The 14,496-nt window shown below is 46.6% G+C and overlaps 6 protein-coding genes across 6 annotated transcripts; 3 read left to right on the top strand and 3 right to left on the bottom strand.

Annotated features, from left to right (window-relative positions):
* Window positions 1-479: 479 nt before the first annotated feature.
* Window positions 480-3,215, top strand: GGS22DRAFT_179566 (FolC bifunctional protein; the record flags this gene model as incomplete). Its single annotated transcript, XM_047963691.1, has 3 exons — window positions 480-1,663; window positions 2,274-2,480; window positions 2,660-3,215. 3 exons carry the CDS (start codon window positions 480-482, stop codon window positions 3,213-3,215), a joined length of 1,947 nt encoding a protein of 648 aa, XP_047819727.1.
* A 43-nt stretch (window positions 3,216-3,258) lies between these two features.
* On the bottom strand, window positions 3,259-4,473 carry GGS22DRAFT_188179 (Alpha/Beta hydrolase protein; the record flags this gene model as incomplete). Its single annotated transcript, XM_047964697.1, has 3 exons — window positions 3,259-3,725; window positions 3,781-4,028; window positions 4,136-4,473. The coding sequence occupies 3 exons, from the start codon at window positions 4,471-4,473 to the stop codon at window positions 3,259-3,261; spliced, it is 1,053 nt and encodes a 350-aa protein (XP_047819726.1).
* Window positions 4,474-5,342: 869 nt separating this feature from the next.
* Window positions 5,343-7,321, top strand: GGS22DRAFT_162233 (uncharacterized protein). Its single transcript, XM_047961194.1, has one exon. It carries the CDS (start codon window positions 5,999-6,001, stop codon window positions 6,854-6,856), a length of 858 nt encoding a protein of 285 aa, XP_047819725.1. The 5' UTR covers window positions 5,343-5,998; the 3' UTR covers window positions 6,857-7,321.
* GGS22DRAFT_135588 (uncharacterized protein) lies at window positions 6,972-8,120 on the bottom strand. Its single transcript, XM_047958579.1, has 2 exons — window positions 7,096-8,120; window positions 6,972-7,023 (listed from the first exon to the last, which is right to left on the bottom strand). The coding sequence occupies exon 1, from the start codon at window positions 7,757-7,759 to the stop codon at window positions 7,160-7,162; it is 600 nt and encodes a 199-aa protein (XP_047819724.1). The 5' UTR covers window positions 7,760-8,120; the 3' UTR covers window positions 6,972-7,023; window positions 7,096-7,159.
* On the top strand, window positions 8,121-11,032 carry GGS22DRAFT_135585 (uncharacterized protein). The gene is made up of 2 exons (XM_047958578.1): window positions 8,121-9,767; window positions 9,941-11,032. The coding sequence occupies exons 1-2, from the start codon at window positions 8,482-8,484 to the stop codon at window positions 10,818-10,820; spliced, it is 2,166 nt and encodes a 721-aa protein (XP_047819723.1). The 5' UTR covers window positions 8,121-8,481; the 3' UTR covers window positions 10,821-11,032.
* Window positions 11,033-11,794: 762 nt separating this feature from the next.
* GGS22DRAFT_188175 (glycoside hydrolase family 76 protein) lies at window positions 11,795-13,365 on the bottom strand (the record flags this gene model as incomplete). Its single annotated transcript, XM_047964696.1, has 4 exons — window positions 11,795-12,358; window positions 12,412-12,653; window positions 12,705-13,184; window positions 13,275-13,365. 4 exons carry the CDS (start codon window positions 13,363-13,365, stop codon window positions 11,795-11,797), a joined length of 1,377 nt encoding a protein of 458 aa, XP_047819722.1.
* Window positions 13,366-14,496: the final 1,131 nt, after the last annotated feature.

The raw sequence follows: 14,496 nt of genomic DNA, 5'->3' as shown, positions 1-14,496 counted from the left end.
TATTGTACATGTATCTATATGTACGTACATGCACCTCACCAAAGCTGGTACGTTCCTCCTAGGTAAGTACTAGGTACATAAATGTACACTGCCTAGGTACCGACATGCATCACAGCCTTACCATTGACATCCCAATTGGGGATAGTCCGGAGGGATATATCCACATTATAATGATCCTTGACTGAGTATATTTTAGAGTCAGTTAAATCGATAGGCTGAGAATTATTCGTCATCTTACAACTTATAAGTAGAATATCATACTCTCATATTTCATACGATATCACCATATCTGCCATTATTTATGACTCATAATTCGAAGCACCTCGGACATATCATCCCCATACCAAAAATTGTAGGCATCCACCGAATAACAGGCAATATCATATACCTCACACTCTACTCCTGAGTTTCCTACGTGCCAAGGTACCAAAAGTACCCGTCTACCCGCGCACGACTTCCAGATATCCAATATCACCATTATGGTGAGCCTCGGGCTAGCACGTATCACGGCCCTGCTGAAGCAGACACCACAGACATGGAAAGCGATCCATGTCGCCGGAACAAATGGCAAGGGCTCGATATGTGCATATCTGATGGCCATGTTACGTGCCAATCAAATATCTTGCGGCAGATTCACCTCGCCCCATCTCATCCATCCTCGAGATTGCATTACCATCAACGATAGTGTCGTGTCTGAGAGTAAATTCAAGCACTTTGAAGAGTTGGTCAAGAGGAGAAATGAGGAACAATGTCTTGGCGCGAGCGAATTTGAGTTGCTCACAGCCACAGCCTTCGAGATATTTGAGTCAGAGAAAGTCGAGTTTGGTATAATCGAAGTAGGATTGGGTGGGAGACTTGATGCGACAAACGTATTGAAACATAAGTGTGTCACTGTTATTTCCAAAATCGGTATCGACCATCAGTCTTTTCTAGGCAATACTATCGAGGAGATTTCACTTCAGAAAGCCGGAATCATGAGGCATGGGGTGCCATGCGTTGCAGATGGCAGTAACCCGGCGTCCGTATCGGACGTTTTAACGAAGCACGCCGAAGAAACAGGCACCCGCGTTCAATTTACAGATCCAGAGTCCGATACGCTTGTGAAGAAGTTAAGCGATAATCTTGCGCCGCACCAGCGCCAGAATCTTGCATGTGCGCATGAAGCATTCCGACTCGCGTATCCTCAGCACGCTAGCTCTACTGATGTCCTTGCTTCCGCCGCCCGAAATATGGTGTGGCCAGGTCGACTTCAGCTACTGAGTATCGAAAAGTTGACTGGCAGGAAACAGAATGTTCTCCTTGACGGAGCTCATAACCCCCAATCTGCGGAAGTTCTCTCGGCCTTCGTCGAGAGACACCTACGGTCTCAAGGCAAGCCTATCACTTGGGTGCTGGCTGCTACACAAGGGAAAGACGTGTCCGAAATGTTCAAATTGTTATTACGTGACGGTGATTCTATCGTGACAGTCGAATTCGGCCCCGTGGATCAAATGCCCTGGGTTCGGCCCACAAACTCGGCAGCATTACTTGACGCGGCGAGCAAATGCGGTGTTACAATTTCTTCGGAGTTCAATTCATCCACAGATGTGCTCTCGGCCCTCAAGTGGGCAAGCCAAACAGCGAACGAAGGTCCACTTGCAATTGCTGGAAGTCTTTATCTGGTGTCTGATATATTTAAGTTACTCGGGAAAAATGAGGAGTAAATTTAACAAGAATGGTTTCTAACACATAAGCACAATTCTCATAACGCCACCTTACGAAATCTAGCGTCAAGTTTAGATTTTCGATATGGGACAAGGAAATTTAGGCCAACCGTCATATATGAAGACTACCTAGGTACTAGGTATATATACGTCGGGCCATTTCGTAAGTTCCATCAACTTTGGGTTCAACAAATGCATCACACAGATATTGGGCAAAGTATCACTGCGCCGTTAAGGGACGCGCGCCCGATGTTGGAATAAGAGGATCAACTCCTTGACGAATACCATTAAAATACACTAAATTTAATAAAATATACACCGTCTAGTCTGAGGTCGTGACAACCTTTGAAGTTTGTCCATGTTAGAATATGCTTAATTCGTCGGTAGTATTAAGTATTCCACATCTTAGGTACATAACATCGATGATCGCATATTTTATCGCTAGATACATAAATATACAACTATCCAGCTGTTTCATTTACTACTGCTGTTTCACACCTCCTAGGCATCTAATCTACCTAGGTAGGTAAATCAAATGATTGTCAACTCTAAAAGGCCTATGATCTCAAGATACATCATGGCATCTGAATTGCCTAGAAACCTGATAGTTGTATGCTGTCACGGCATATGGCTTGGCGGCCCCTCACTTGGTCACAATGAAGATGAGTGGCTCATTGCTGAATTTCAAAAAGGCGAAACACCAACCTTCATCGAGCATATCAAGGCTGGACTGCGCGTGTTGAAAGAAGATAAGAATGCTGTATTGATATTTTCTGGGTAGGTAGGTTCTTGATTCTTACATACTCATACCTCTCATCGCTGAAAACGATATTGGAATACCATAATGAATCCTAGGTCATCGCTGAGCCAATTTTTTGCTCTTAAGAAATATTCAAATTAGCATACTCTTAATTAAGTACTTTTGGTAGAATTTTAAGTGCTAACTCTATCTATAGTGGCCCTACGAGGAAAGAGAACCGCCTATCGGAAGCGCAGAGTTACGCCAATCTCGCCAGCGCAAACGCGTATTTTGGCATTTTATCCGAAGCTGAGGCGGCGGGGCGGATTTCCTGCGAAGAGCGTGCTTTAGACTCATACTACAACGTACTATTTTCACTCATCGAATTCTGGAAATGTCACGGAACCTGGCCAAGAAAATTGACGTTGGTTAGCCACGCCTTTAAACGTGAGCGCCTTGTCGATTGCCATTGCGGCGCTATTGATTTTCCTTTAGACCGCGTTGATTTCGTCGGTGTGGACCCGCCAGGCATGATCGATGGGTCAAATCTAGCTGCTATCAAAGGTATCACTGAGGCGATTACGCAGTGGAAAGACGACCCCCATGGAAAAGACGAGCTTCTGGCTAGTAAGCGCAGGAAAAGAAATCCGTGGGGAATCTCACAGATGCTTTTCGCCGACGAAGATAATCGGACACGCAGTGGTGTACAGTCAAGACTTGTCGGAGAAGACGAATATCTCATTGAGGGAGTTTTTCAACCGTGGTCGCATTAATGGTATTTATAGGTTATCACATCTTTTTGAATTTATAGCTAAGCTAGATTTTGGGGGCTGCGGCGTCATCTTTCTTATCCACCAGAGCCACGGTATCGAGAACGAATCGCACGGCGTCTTTCTTCATATCCATATTGAATTCGTGACCTACGCCCGGATAAACATTATCCTCCACATAGATACCTCCGTCAGTGTACCAACTGTTAATGGCAATCTTAAAGAATTGCATGAATGGCTCGCTGATTCTATACGGGACGAGCTTGTCTGCCCCGCCAGAGAGGACCTGGAACCTCTTCTTAGAGACCCTCGAGTCTAATACAGGGCGTATTGTTGCCGAATCCTTCGTTGATATGGTCTTATCTCGATTATTGAACAAGATACTCCTCGGGTCGTACTTGTTGCACGCTTTTATTAATGCATCCGGGAAGTCTTTACTGCCAAAGAAAGATTGACCGTCTTTCTCCATAAAAGTTTGCAGTTTCGATAGTCGTGCGCGATCTTTCATAAGGTCTACGATGATCAGCGCATATTCATGATATTTAGCGAGGCCGGGTATTAGACTTACAGGAATAGTCAGGACACCCAATCACCATAACACCAGCTGTGACTCTAGGCTCCGCGAACAATAGCTGCCATGCGCTATGTCCACCTAGACTGACGCCCAGAACTAGGTTGTGATCGATATGCCTCGTCCCGCCATCAGATGTGGTGCCGGGACCGCTACCAGCGCCGAAAAGGTGACCTTCTATCAGATCAAGCAAGTTGATGTTGTCCACAACTGTACCCGTAATGATTCCAAACATGTCCTGAGCACTATCCATTAATAGGGGTTAGCGAATCATACGTATTCTCGGATTTTCAATTGCAAATACCCAGCTCTTAAGATATATGTTCGTTCATTTTGAAAGTTCAGAACTTACTGCGTCGGATTTCCGCTCCGCCAGTCATCATTTGCCCTTTCATCTACAAGTCGCGAGCCGTGGTTTCGCTGGTCGAAAGCGACAGCAATCAAGCCGCGCTCAGAAGATGACTTCTGATGGTATGCCGTCAGAATTTGGTCCGCGATATTCGTCATGTCATCTTTAGATCGTAGTCTCGGATGATGTAACCATAGACACGATATTTTGGCCGCGCCCTCTGGCAACTCGGACAATCCATAGACGTTCACCTTCAGACCCGCGATCGTGAGAATCACGCACGAGACACTCGGTCCAGAGCTTAAAGATCTCGCCAAGGGATTATTCGTTTCTGCTGCCATTGCTGCTCGATCTTCGTATAGGGGATGGTTCCTAGAACGAGGTGCGGACGTGCCGCCTGATAGAAACCGAAACATTCCTCGTATGTGAAAATAAACTCCCGGATTTATAATATAAAGGCCAGAAGTCCAGAAATGATCTAGCTACTTGACGTTCGACTAATCGTCCCTTTACTGGCTGTCTCTGGTATTTAAATATCCACTGCGGGGTTGATTGGATCGGCAAGCACCGACATGGTCAGGGCATGGATGCTCAGGAGAAAAACAACATCGTGAAGAGGATAATCGATTCACTCTTGAAATTTTCATTCGAAGAGGTGAACCTCATATACATTTTTTTAATACTACCCTCAAATTGGCGGCTGTTTGGTAAGTATGTCTTCATGCGTTGTGATAGCTACTGCATTTTAATTGTCCGATCCTCTATTGGGTATTGGGTAACATAGGTACCCACTTATCCTAGTAGGTAATTAGTAGGGAGTCATCGCTGTTTCCATCTTTGTGAAAGTATAATATGAGATAAATTCAGTTAGCTTTATCACCGGGAGATCCTGCCGAGAATGACGGGACCGATTACCGTCGTAATTGCCCCGGCTTTTCAATCGCCGGCGGCACTTACGGCGTTGATGGTTACAGCGGGAGGGTAATCACAACTCGGTCGCAGCTAGCCGCTTTTCAAGCCCCGGAAGTTAAAACTCGGACGGGTTCATATTACTTAGTATTGTATACAAGCTGATGGGATTTCCTCCCAAATGGTCATAAATATTCAGGTTTAAAAATAGGTTCGATTATTCCAAATTGTTTCTTCATGACATTTTACTACATTTTAATATCTGTCCAGCAATGGCAAGAGTGGTCAGCCCTGGCAGCCTAAGCAGAGCCCTGGAGGCTTTAATTGAATAAATAGCGCTGTAGTGCAGGCCTAAAATAGCCTTAATGCGTTGGATGCATCGGGATCCTTCAGGGCTATTGGATACCGCCACGTCTAGCCCTATTTCGCCCTGTAAATATTGGTGCCTGCCTTGGACAACATTCTCAACACGCTAATTTCAATTTCTTAACTCACCGTGATCCATGACTCCAAGGTTCTTCCCATTAAGAACACATAGGCGAGTTCAACATTGACAGTTTACCTGCACATTGAAATCTGTCTCTTCAATGTCTTCCCTACCGTACTACGGTACCTAACAATAATGCGGCCATTTCTACCGGTCATACGAGATACTGATCGCAGATCTCAAACTGCGCCGCAGCCCATGCCCTCTACTCCCGTAATACATGATCAAGTTGGGGTGGCATGATTTAGGCATCGCTTCCCTGCGTATAAGGCTGCCATGTTTCGTTTCCTATAAAATGGAATACTATGCGCCTTTCGCAAGTTATCAACTGGCTACCTACACTAGACGGCTTCTAGCTTCATACTAGAACATTATCTTCCAATTCCCAGCTACAACTTACACGACAACATCGTTGGTTGGTTCCCCAATCCATCACACACCCCACACCACGAAAGCGGTGTAAAGCAACAATGTCAGGCACACTGATAAAAACATCCTACGCCTCCAAGGCCGTCGACGTGCCCCCCGACTTCCTCAGGACAGACCCTTCCGACGCGGAAGCCATCACCTTCAAGCAGATCGACTTCACCAACTCGCCACTCCCGGAATTCAAGGGGCTATACGCAGTAGTACTAGACCACGTCCTGAGCCCGTCTGAATGCGCCCAACTTATCAAGTTCGCGGAAGCCAGCGTCGCAGACGAGAACCGAAGCAAGGAGACCGGGTTGCCGTGGTCGCCGGCCCTGGTTAACGCCGGAGGCGGCTACGAGGTCAGCAGCCCGACGTACCGTAATAGCGACCGCATCATCTGGGATAACCAGGACATGGTGGATCGGATCTGGGGACGGCTCGAGCGCGTGCCGGAGATCAGGGAGAGCTTGATCTCGTTCACGCAGGAGTCGACGCGTGTTGTTCTTAGGTCGAGGGCTGAGGGCGGCGCGCCGGCTCGAAAGCCGGAGGTGTGGGATTTCCATTGCGTGAACAAGCGCATGCGCTTTTTGAAGTATGGGAAGGATCAGTTTTTCCGCCCGCACTGCGACTCCCCGTATGGTGAGGTGACGGACGATGGGCATGCGGTGATGACGCATTATACGCTGCATTTGTACTTGAACGATTCGAAGCAGGAGGTTGGGGAGAAGTCTGAACTGGTCGGGGGCGCGACGTCGTTCTTGTCGTCGAATCAGGAGCGCAAACTTGATGTTGATCCGAAGGCTGGGAGGATTCTGATTTTCCAGCATAGGAGGCTGTATCACTCGGGCGATGAGGTAAAGGCTGGAACTAAGTACACGATGAGGACGGATATCATGTATCGGCAACGAGTTTCGTAGTCTTAACCTGAGAAGACTGCTTAGGAAGATTATGTGAGGGTTTATGGTGCATTCATTTGTTTTGTAGCGTTAGTATGCTACGCATTTTTACGAAATATTCGTAGATAGGTAGCTTTAAGTAAATCTTCATATCCTCGATTTTAGTCCGTAGCTATATTACTCAGTACCTTCATCAGAATGTTAACATTTGGCTTGTCTCGATAGCTTCCACCTCCAGCCTCTTTTTATTCGCAACTCACCTTGAATTTCCTTTTCAGACCACTAAACTCCGAGCGTGTAACACACCACCAACACCAACCCCTATCAAGGCCATATCTCCCTAATCCCCTTCAGCGCCTTACAATCCGCCTTATGCCCCAACTCATTCCACCCACGCACCTGGCACTCCGTACCACAATACGCAACAACGCCACAGCCCGTACACCGCATCAGCTTCCCTTCGCCCCCCTCATCCTTCCCACACGCCGCACACCCCCTCTTCTTCTCCTCCCCATCCTTCTCACCGTTTACCAACGCCCCCAGCCCAAAGACCTTATCCAGGCTCGTCGGCAGCACCCTAACATCCCTACCCTGTCCCTCCGGCACCCGCACCAGCGCCTTCTTCCCCTCCCCGCGGTCCGTCCGCGTCGCGCACGGCACCACTAGCGTGTGGCCCTTTCGAAAACGCGCTTTCTCTCCATTCCCGCCGCCGATGACTAGGCCATGGTGGTCCCCGTCGTCAAACGTGACGGCGAAATCGATGTTTGACCGATCGCGGACGACGAGCGTGGGTTTGGTGATTGTCATGTTTTCTTTGATTTGGGCTAGAAGGAACCATGGTGTCTGCGGGGTGGTTAAGGATGAGGTGGAGGGGGGTAGCTCGTCGAAGGAGGGAAAAGTTTGGGGGTTGGTGAAGATGGGCATTTTGAGATTGTGTTTTGCTTTTTGGTGTTCTTGGGGTGTACGTATGAGTGAGTTAGTGATTGGATGTTGTGAACCGTGATGATTTTTGGTGGCTTGCAGTGGTTTAGTTGGTGCTTGGCAGTGCAAGGATCCACTATCTCACAGTCCGGTCCGGCGGATCGTTTGCTAAAGGATATGAAATGATATAATATGGTGTTGATTTAGAAAGTGAGATATTTTTATTTCGCGACGAGTTGTTATATTGAACTGTCATTTTGCGTCAGGTTTTACGAAATTGAGGGAAGAATAATGTGTTTTCTTACCTCTTACGAAACAGATCGTGAGATGAAACACGGAGTTCATTCGGTGGGGTCGGTGCTGCACGAATTCTCGTGGTAGGGGTAGATGAGATGAGATACCTATGCAAACGATTTCGACGTTACCTACTAGGTACCTAGGTACGCACCTAGGTACGCAGAGATTAGGTTGGTCGATCACGGGTGAATCACAGCTTCTTTACCTGATACTTGAAAACTACCTATCTAATAGTAATGATATTCTCAAGTATCCGTGTAGCAGGGCGGGGTTTGCAGAATATGAGGCTGAGCCATCAGCCAACTTCAAATTGTCATGTCGCTGCCGGAGTGCTATATTCTTTCATCTTCTAACCCGATACTTTTCACCAGTCTTTACGTATCTTCCCGCAAGCAAACCTTGTATACAATATCATCTTATCAACAAACATGTCAGGAAACGCTGTTGGCTTTGCCTTTCAAGCCGATGTCACTAACACAGGTTCCCTTCTTCACAGCCTTACGGGGAGGGCCCTAAAGGCTATGAGTGATGGTGGTGTTGACTTCTACTCTGTCGTCGCCACGATTGCTCTAGGCAAGAATATCGCTGTCCGAGATTCTTTGGGAAACGCAGTATACTCGCACATCATGTCGAAGGGTGGCCTACAGTCCGTCCTATCGAAAGCTCTTAGCATTGGATGGGGTCACAAGGCACTTGCAGTTGAGATGGCAAGCACAAAAGCAGGAACAAACGCCCTTCTACTGGTTGGGGCTCTTGCTACTGGATCGAGCCATTTCCAGGCCGCCCAGTGCTTCTCGGAACTTCTTTCCTTGCGTGGCTGTGAGCCCGATAGGCTACCCAACGTCGATATGTTGAAACACATGATCGGATACATTGCCCCATTCGTTTATGATTTGGGGTTCTCAAAGGTCCTCGAGAATGTTTCGACGACTACAATTCGCCTAATGAGGGCAGCCAATCGAGACTCCTATGAACCGTATAATCATCTAACGACACATGGTGACGCTGCGGGTGTTGCTGGAGGTATTAATCAGCTCCTTCTAACCTCTCAGAAAAGAGAAAGCTATTACTTCGTCACGAAAATGAGAGGTGCTTGGTTCGCTGCTTTCGCTACTCATATTCTCGGGATGTCAGTCGAGCTACGGCTCAATGATGCCGTCCTTTGGGCGTCTGCAGGGGAGAACGGAACTGCTATCTTTGAATTGGGCGAGCACCAAATTGCTGAATTATCAGTCCGCGCAAATAATGGCAAATGGATCGAGCTAGTGGACTCCACAGATCCGACTAATCAAGTTGGCATAGTACTTGACTATCTAGTCGGTGAAATGTTTGGTTCCATGGTTGCCCAAGAGCCGAGGATCGATCCCATCGTTTGGGATGCGATACGCCATGGTATAGTTCAAATCACACATCAGGCGTTAGAAACTGACGAAACGACAAGGGCGATTCAACACGAAGATGCATTGAAAGAAACTCTCGAGGCATTTGGGTTAAACTTTGACTACAGAGAATCCTGCCAACGACAAAGGAAATCGACGTATTACTTAAGCGCGTTAGACGAAAATATACAAAACACGCTGATCACGACCTGCGGCAAACATGCCGAATTTTCAAAATGGGATTCCATCCTTGGCAGATACGACCGAGTCCTGGACTGCATATGCCTACATGCCGAGACTGTTATGCGCCGGCTTGTGGTTTGTATAACGAATCTGTACGTAACATCCCAAATCACTTGTTTTTCAATAAGCAGTTCAACAATATCCTCCAATGAAATTATTCTCTTTCTCCAATTAGAAGCCAAAAACTCTCTTAATACAAGGTTCAAATCAATTCGTATAGAAATTCCTTCAAGGCCTTACTAATTTTCAATGCTGGGTTAATTAGCACGCGCTGCCGCTTTGATGCTAGTTGCCTTAGAATCCGACAAGAAGCTGAGGATGCTCTATCCCCTGGCTATTATTATCACAACTGGGACTCAGGCAAAATATCTCTCGAAGAGAGTATCAATAATATATATTGTTTCGTCTGCGACGACGGTACTGCACAATTTAAGGACAACCGCCCGGCCGCCCACGGTTTTAATGTACTGAGCCATTCAGGCGGTAATATACTTGGCCGTTCAGGCGGCGGATATACTGTTTTCTATACAAGTATAATGCAGAACGATTGTTACGATAACCAGGGTCGCTTTATATCATTGTGGCCTGGCACGGCTTCCATCAATGGTGTGGCTAGGTCAAGTATAGTAGAAGACGATGCGGGTAACTGGGTGCAGGCTTTTCCACAATTTCCCACTCCCACCTCATCGATAGCATCAGGTTTACTCCTCGAACCTCACTATTGCCCTTCAGATAAGAAGATCCACATGAGCGTGTCCTTGGACGAAGACTATATTTTGGTCTACTTCACAATTGGACCCAGGGAGCTTATTACACAAGCTTTCTCTTTCACTTTTTGTATCAGTTGTTTCATTAAATTATCATCCCCGCATTGTTCACACGATCCCAAGGAGGGCTACAGAGTAGAAGAGGATCAATGTGTTGCAGTTGTTGGATTTGACAGGCGATCATGTCCCTATGTTTTTGGGAGTGGCCATACCAAAATTTTCGCTCTGCATGGCAATAAACTTGAACAGATTGTCACCGCGGGGCACCTTACAAGTTCTCTATGCGTTTTACAAAGACTGGCATGCTTAAGGTGCTGTATCAAATTGGTTTCAGCGGTGGGAGAATCTCAGGGCGGAGAGGTGATCATGGGAGGCTAGCCTTGCCCCTTTATCACAAAACCCTTATGTGCACTATGAGAGATATTGGGCCAACTCCCGCTTACCTACCTTCAGATCAACCTGGATGCGTACGTACAGATATACATAGGTACCTAGTAGGTACAGTACAGATACTGTAAATTAGGTATACAAAATATTGGATTGGACGTATGAACAGTCAAATAAAGAATCATTCTAGAGTGTTATTTTATATAAAATAATTCTTCCGTAAAGAATGGAAGTGCTCAATTTCGATCGATCTTATGCATATAATGATTGCATGAAGTTTAGAATGATTCTCGCGGACCTCGGGCTCCCGCTACGGAACATACAACTTGTGGCTTTATATACATAGGTAGGTAGGTACCTAAACCTAATGGAAGAAATGGTGTACCCATATGAGGGTAGGTAAGTAGGGAGATGAAAGAGGAAGTATCCATGGATGTTCCATAAATCATCGTGGCATCCTTAAAGAGTATGCCCCCCTAATGTTAATTGCAACATCCATAATAACTCCACTAGGTACCTACCTAGTACCGTTAGAATATTCTTTTAAGTAATTCAAAACTTATCAGCAAAGGTAACAATCTTCAGGATTCGAATGTCGGGAACCCTTATTCCTATGTCATTAAGAATTTCCTAACTGTCCAACCCTGGTACTGAACAATTCATCTTGGTATTAGTCCTACCCTAAACACCTCCTATCTGAGGGGTACCGCGTATCGAAAATCAAGACGCAAAAATACAATGTCTCCATGTCCAGAGGAAAACACTCGTCAAGACCGATACCAAACGCCTCATGCCCTTAGTCCTACACTTTATCCTGCCTTGCTTCCTAGACGCCACCGCAGATGCCCTGCTATACTGGGAACCCTAGAGCAAGACGTCATAATGCATTTCCACCGACAACTATACCTTTTATTAAAACGAGAACTCGGCCCATATTGCGAATATTAGTGATGCCGTAAGTGAATTTACGCCCCAATGCTCATCCAAGCAAATGTGCCAACCGCGGAAGCGAGAACAAGCGCGGTTAGAATACCGGCACCTGCCCGATCTCCCGTGGTTATCGGCGACGGAGCGTTGGTGAAAGAGTCGCTCGCAGATCCGGCATTTGGGTCGCCCTCGCTTGTACCGCCGGTAGCATTAGTAACCGGCGCTTTAGCTTTCGCAACCAGCAAAGACGAGACTGCTCCCAACACATTCATTGTCTGGCCGGCACCAACACTGTTGTCGAATGTACCGCTAGACCACCCAAAGCCGCAGGTAGTTCCGTCAGGTGGTCCGGTACATTGGTTTACGGCGGCCTGAGCTGACTTCTGTAGGACGGGCAGGATCTTCGAAGATGTGATAGGTGCAATCTGCGTTACGGTGGTCATCCATCGGTGTAAATAACCCTTGAAACTTAACATGTCCGTCGTACAAGTCATGTGCTCCTCGCATGCGATTTCATAAGCCACATTGTTTTTGAAGAAGTCGCGAATTGTTGCGTCAATAAGACCGTTGAGTCGTGATTCCCATTTCGAGTCGCCATTGGTCTGAGAGATGTTAGTAGAAGTCTCACAAAAATAAAAGGGTTTGCAGTACTCACGAAATTGTACATGTAAGCAGCTCCCAGGAGATAGACTGCATTGTTATACGAAAATTGAGCCTTGTTGATATCGGTACAGTTGGTCTCGACGTGTGCGCCATCGTAGATCCTGTATTCCGAGTCCATGAATCCTACACCCTGAACCCAATCCCATGTCTTCTCAGCCCAATCGCCGTAGGTTTGATTGTTCAGATAGCGTGCCAAGCGTGCGCCAAGATTGAAGAAGCATCCATTGGCGATGCCTAGATCTCGTTAGTCTTACGTGCATGAGGAACAAGCGGGACCCCACTTACTATTCTTGTAATCATATCCATTGTTAGAGAAGGGAATTTGCCATCTTAAACCACCGTTGCAGGTATTGTCGTGACGACCGGGATCAGCCTGAGTGTTGAAAACTGCTTGAGCAAGGGCTAGCCACCCAGGTTGACCTGCGGGAGGGTCTGGAAAGTTGGCCTCAGCTGCGAGCATAGCAGACATTCCCCAAAATCCTTGATCATCATTACCAAGCGAAGCTGTGACATTGGGAGGCATGTAGTCCTTGTTCGGACCAACCTGCCAAAGCAAGGCTTGGGTAACCACATCGTTGTAAGTAGTGTCGCCGGTATAATGCCAGTAATCGATCATAGCTCCCCAGAGTGCACCACCTTCCCACCAGTAGTAATCACCCGCAGGAGGAGGACCTGGAAGGATACCTGGTGTTTGTCCGGATTCATTTCCATGGTAATAACTCATAACATTTTTAGCGAGGGCTTTCGACGTCGAAATAATGTTGTCTAGAATAGAACTAGATGTTAGCTTCGAGACTTGCAAGACCCGCTAAATTTCCGATACAGTTTAAATGATTAAAAGACGACAAATCATACCATCCGAATCAATCTTGAAAGTTTGCGCGGAGGCAAGATCTCCAGTTAATAAGAGCGCGACTGGAAGGACGCGCGAAAGACGGGATGTCATCATGCTGGGGGTCGGAAAAGTTGGCATAAACCAAATGCAAACGAGTGACGGAGTTGAAATCAAAGGAAAACGTATGTCGCGGTCGGATCTATCGCCCTCAGCAGTTATCGGTAGTGTTAATCGGAATTAGGGATTCGAATAGTATCTCGAGTGTTGTGAGATGATGGTGAAATCTTTCCCAATCCGCCGCAGAATGGACACGAAATTAGTTTAGGATTGGGTTTGGTCTAAGATTCAAATTGAGAAAGTAGTGAATGGAGATGGAAAAGAAGGGAGGAGTTTCCTCTCAACAGCAGGTTTGGTGTAATTCCAGGTACATGTACGAGGTACTTGAGTACAATCAATACCTAACCTTAGACATTGGTCGCAAAGGGAAGGTGATGTACCCACTGTACAAGCACTGTAAAGAAGGTCGACCTTCCATACTATTTTCTACTAATCCCCCATGATCTGTATCGACGGGTAACTGATCTTGACACTGTGGGGTTTGGAGGGAGGGGAGCAGAAGAGGTGCTGAATGACGATGAACAGACCCACAGCCAAGCGAAACTCCCACAACAACCCGAAGATCGCCTTTCCCTAGCGCCTACCATAACGATTCCTTGGTCAGGGACTCCCTGCTCCACCATCTTCCAAGGAAATACAAGCTTTTCGTCTAAATCTACTTCCACCAACTAGTCTCATCTTGGCGAATCTGGGCGTGGGGACGATCCCAACTCACCGGAGCACTAATACTTGGTGCTTGAAGACGTATATTTTCACAAAATAATTGAAGTTTTTTTCTTCTATTAATTTTCCAACATTTAATAAAGAAAGAACACAGGCATCCAAATTCGACCAAGTGGTCGGCGAGAAAATCATCCCCTATTCCGATACCAATTTCAAAGTTGTAATACACGTTGCCGGACATTCAAGGATTGCAGACGCGCTACGGATCAGCGCGACGATCCCCTAACTTTTAACGGTCTGACGTCGATATAAATCGGCAAATGCCTATGATGCTCGAAAGGAAGGAAGGCCAAAATTTTTCTGTCACAATTGACAACCACATTGGTACCATTTCTGATTGAATAATCCAATTCCTTACTCGAATAAAGAACCTTGCTACATTGTAGTTCTTACCCCTTTTCA

The sequence above is a fragment of the Annulohypoxylon maeteangense genome (assembly GCF_022496945.1).
Source record: "Annulohypoxylon maeteangense strain CBS 123835 unplaced genomic scaffold GGS22scaffold_7, whole genome shotgun sequence".
In the NCBI taxonomy this organism is placed as follows: Eukaryota; Fungi; Ascomycota; class Sordariomycetes; order Xylariales; family Hypoxylaceae; genus Annulohypoxylon; species Annulohypoxylon maeteangense.
This window is presented reverse-complemented; position numbering and strand designations above follow the sequence as displayed.

Bases quoted from the DNA above. Each gene is read 5' to 3' on its own strand.
- GGS22DRAFT_135588 (XM_047958579.1), bottom strand. From the start codon at position 7,759: ATGCCCATCTTCACCAACCCCCAAACTTTTCCCTCCTTCGACGAGCTA.
- GGS22DRAFT_162233 (XM_047961194.1), top strand. From the start codon at position 5,999: ATGTCAGGCACACTGATAAAAACATCCTACGCCTCCAAGGCCGTCGAC.
- GGS22DRAFT_135585 (XM_047958578.1), top strand. From the start codon at position 8,482: ATGTCAGGAAACGCTGTTGGCTTTGCCTTTCAAGCCGATGTCACTAAC. The intron at 9,768-9,940 runs GTACGTAACATC...TGGGTTAATTAG, and splicing joins GTGGTTTGTATAACGAATCT to CACGCGCTGCCGCTTTGATG.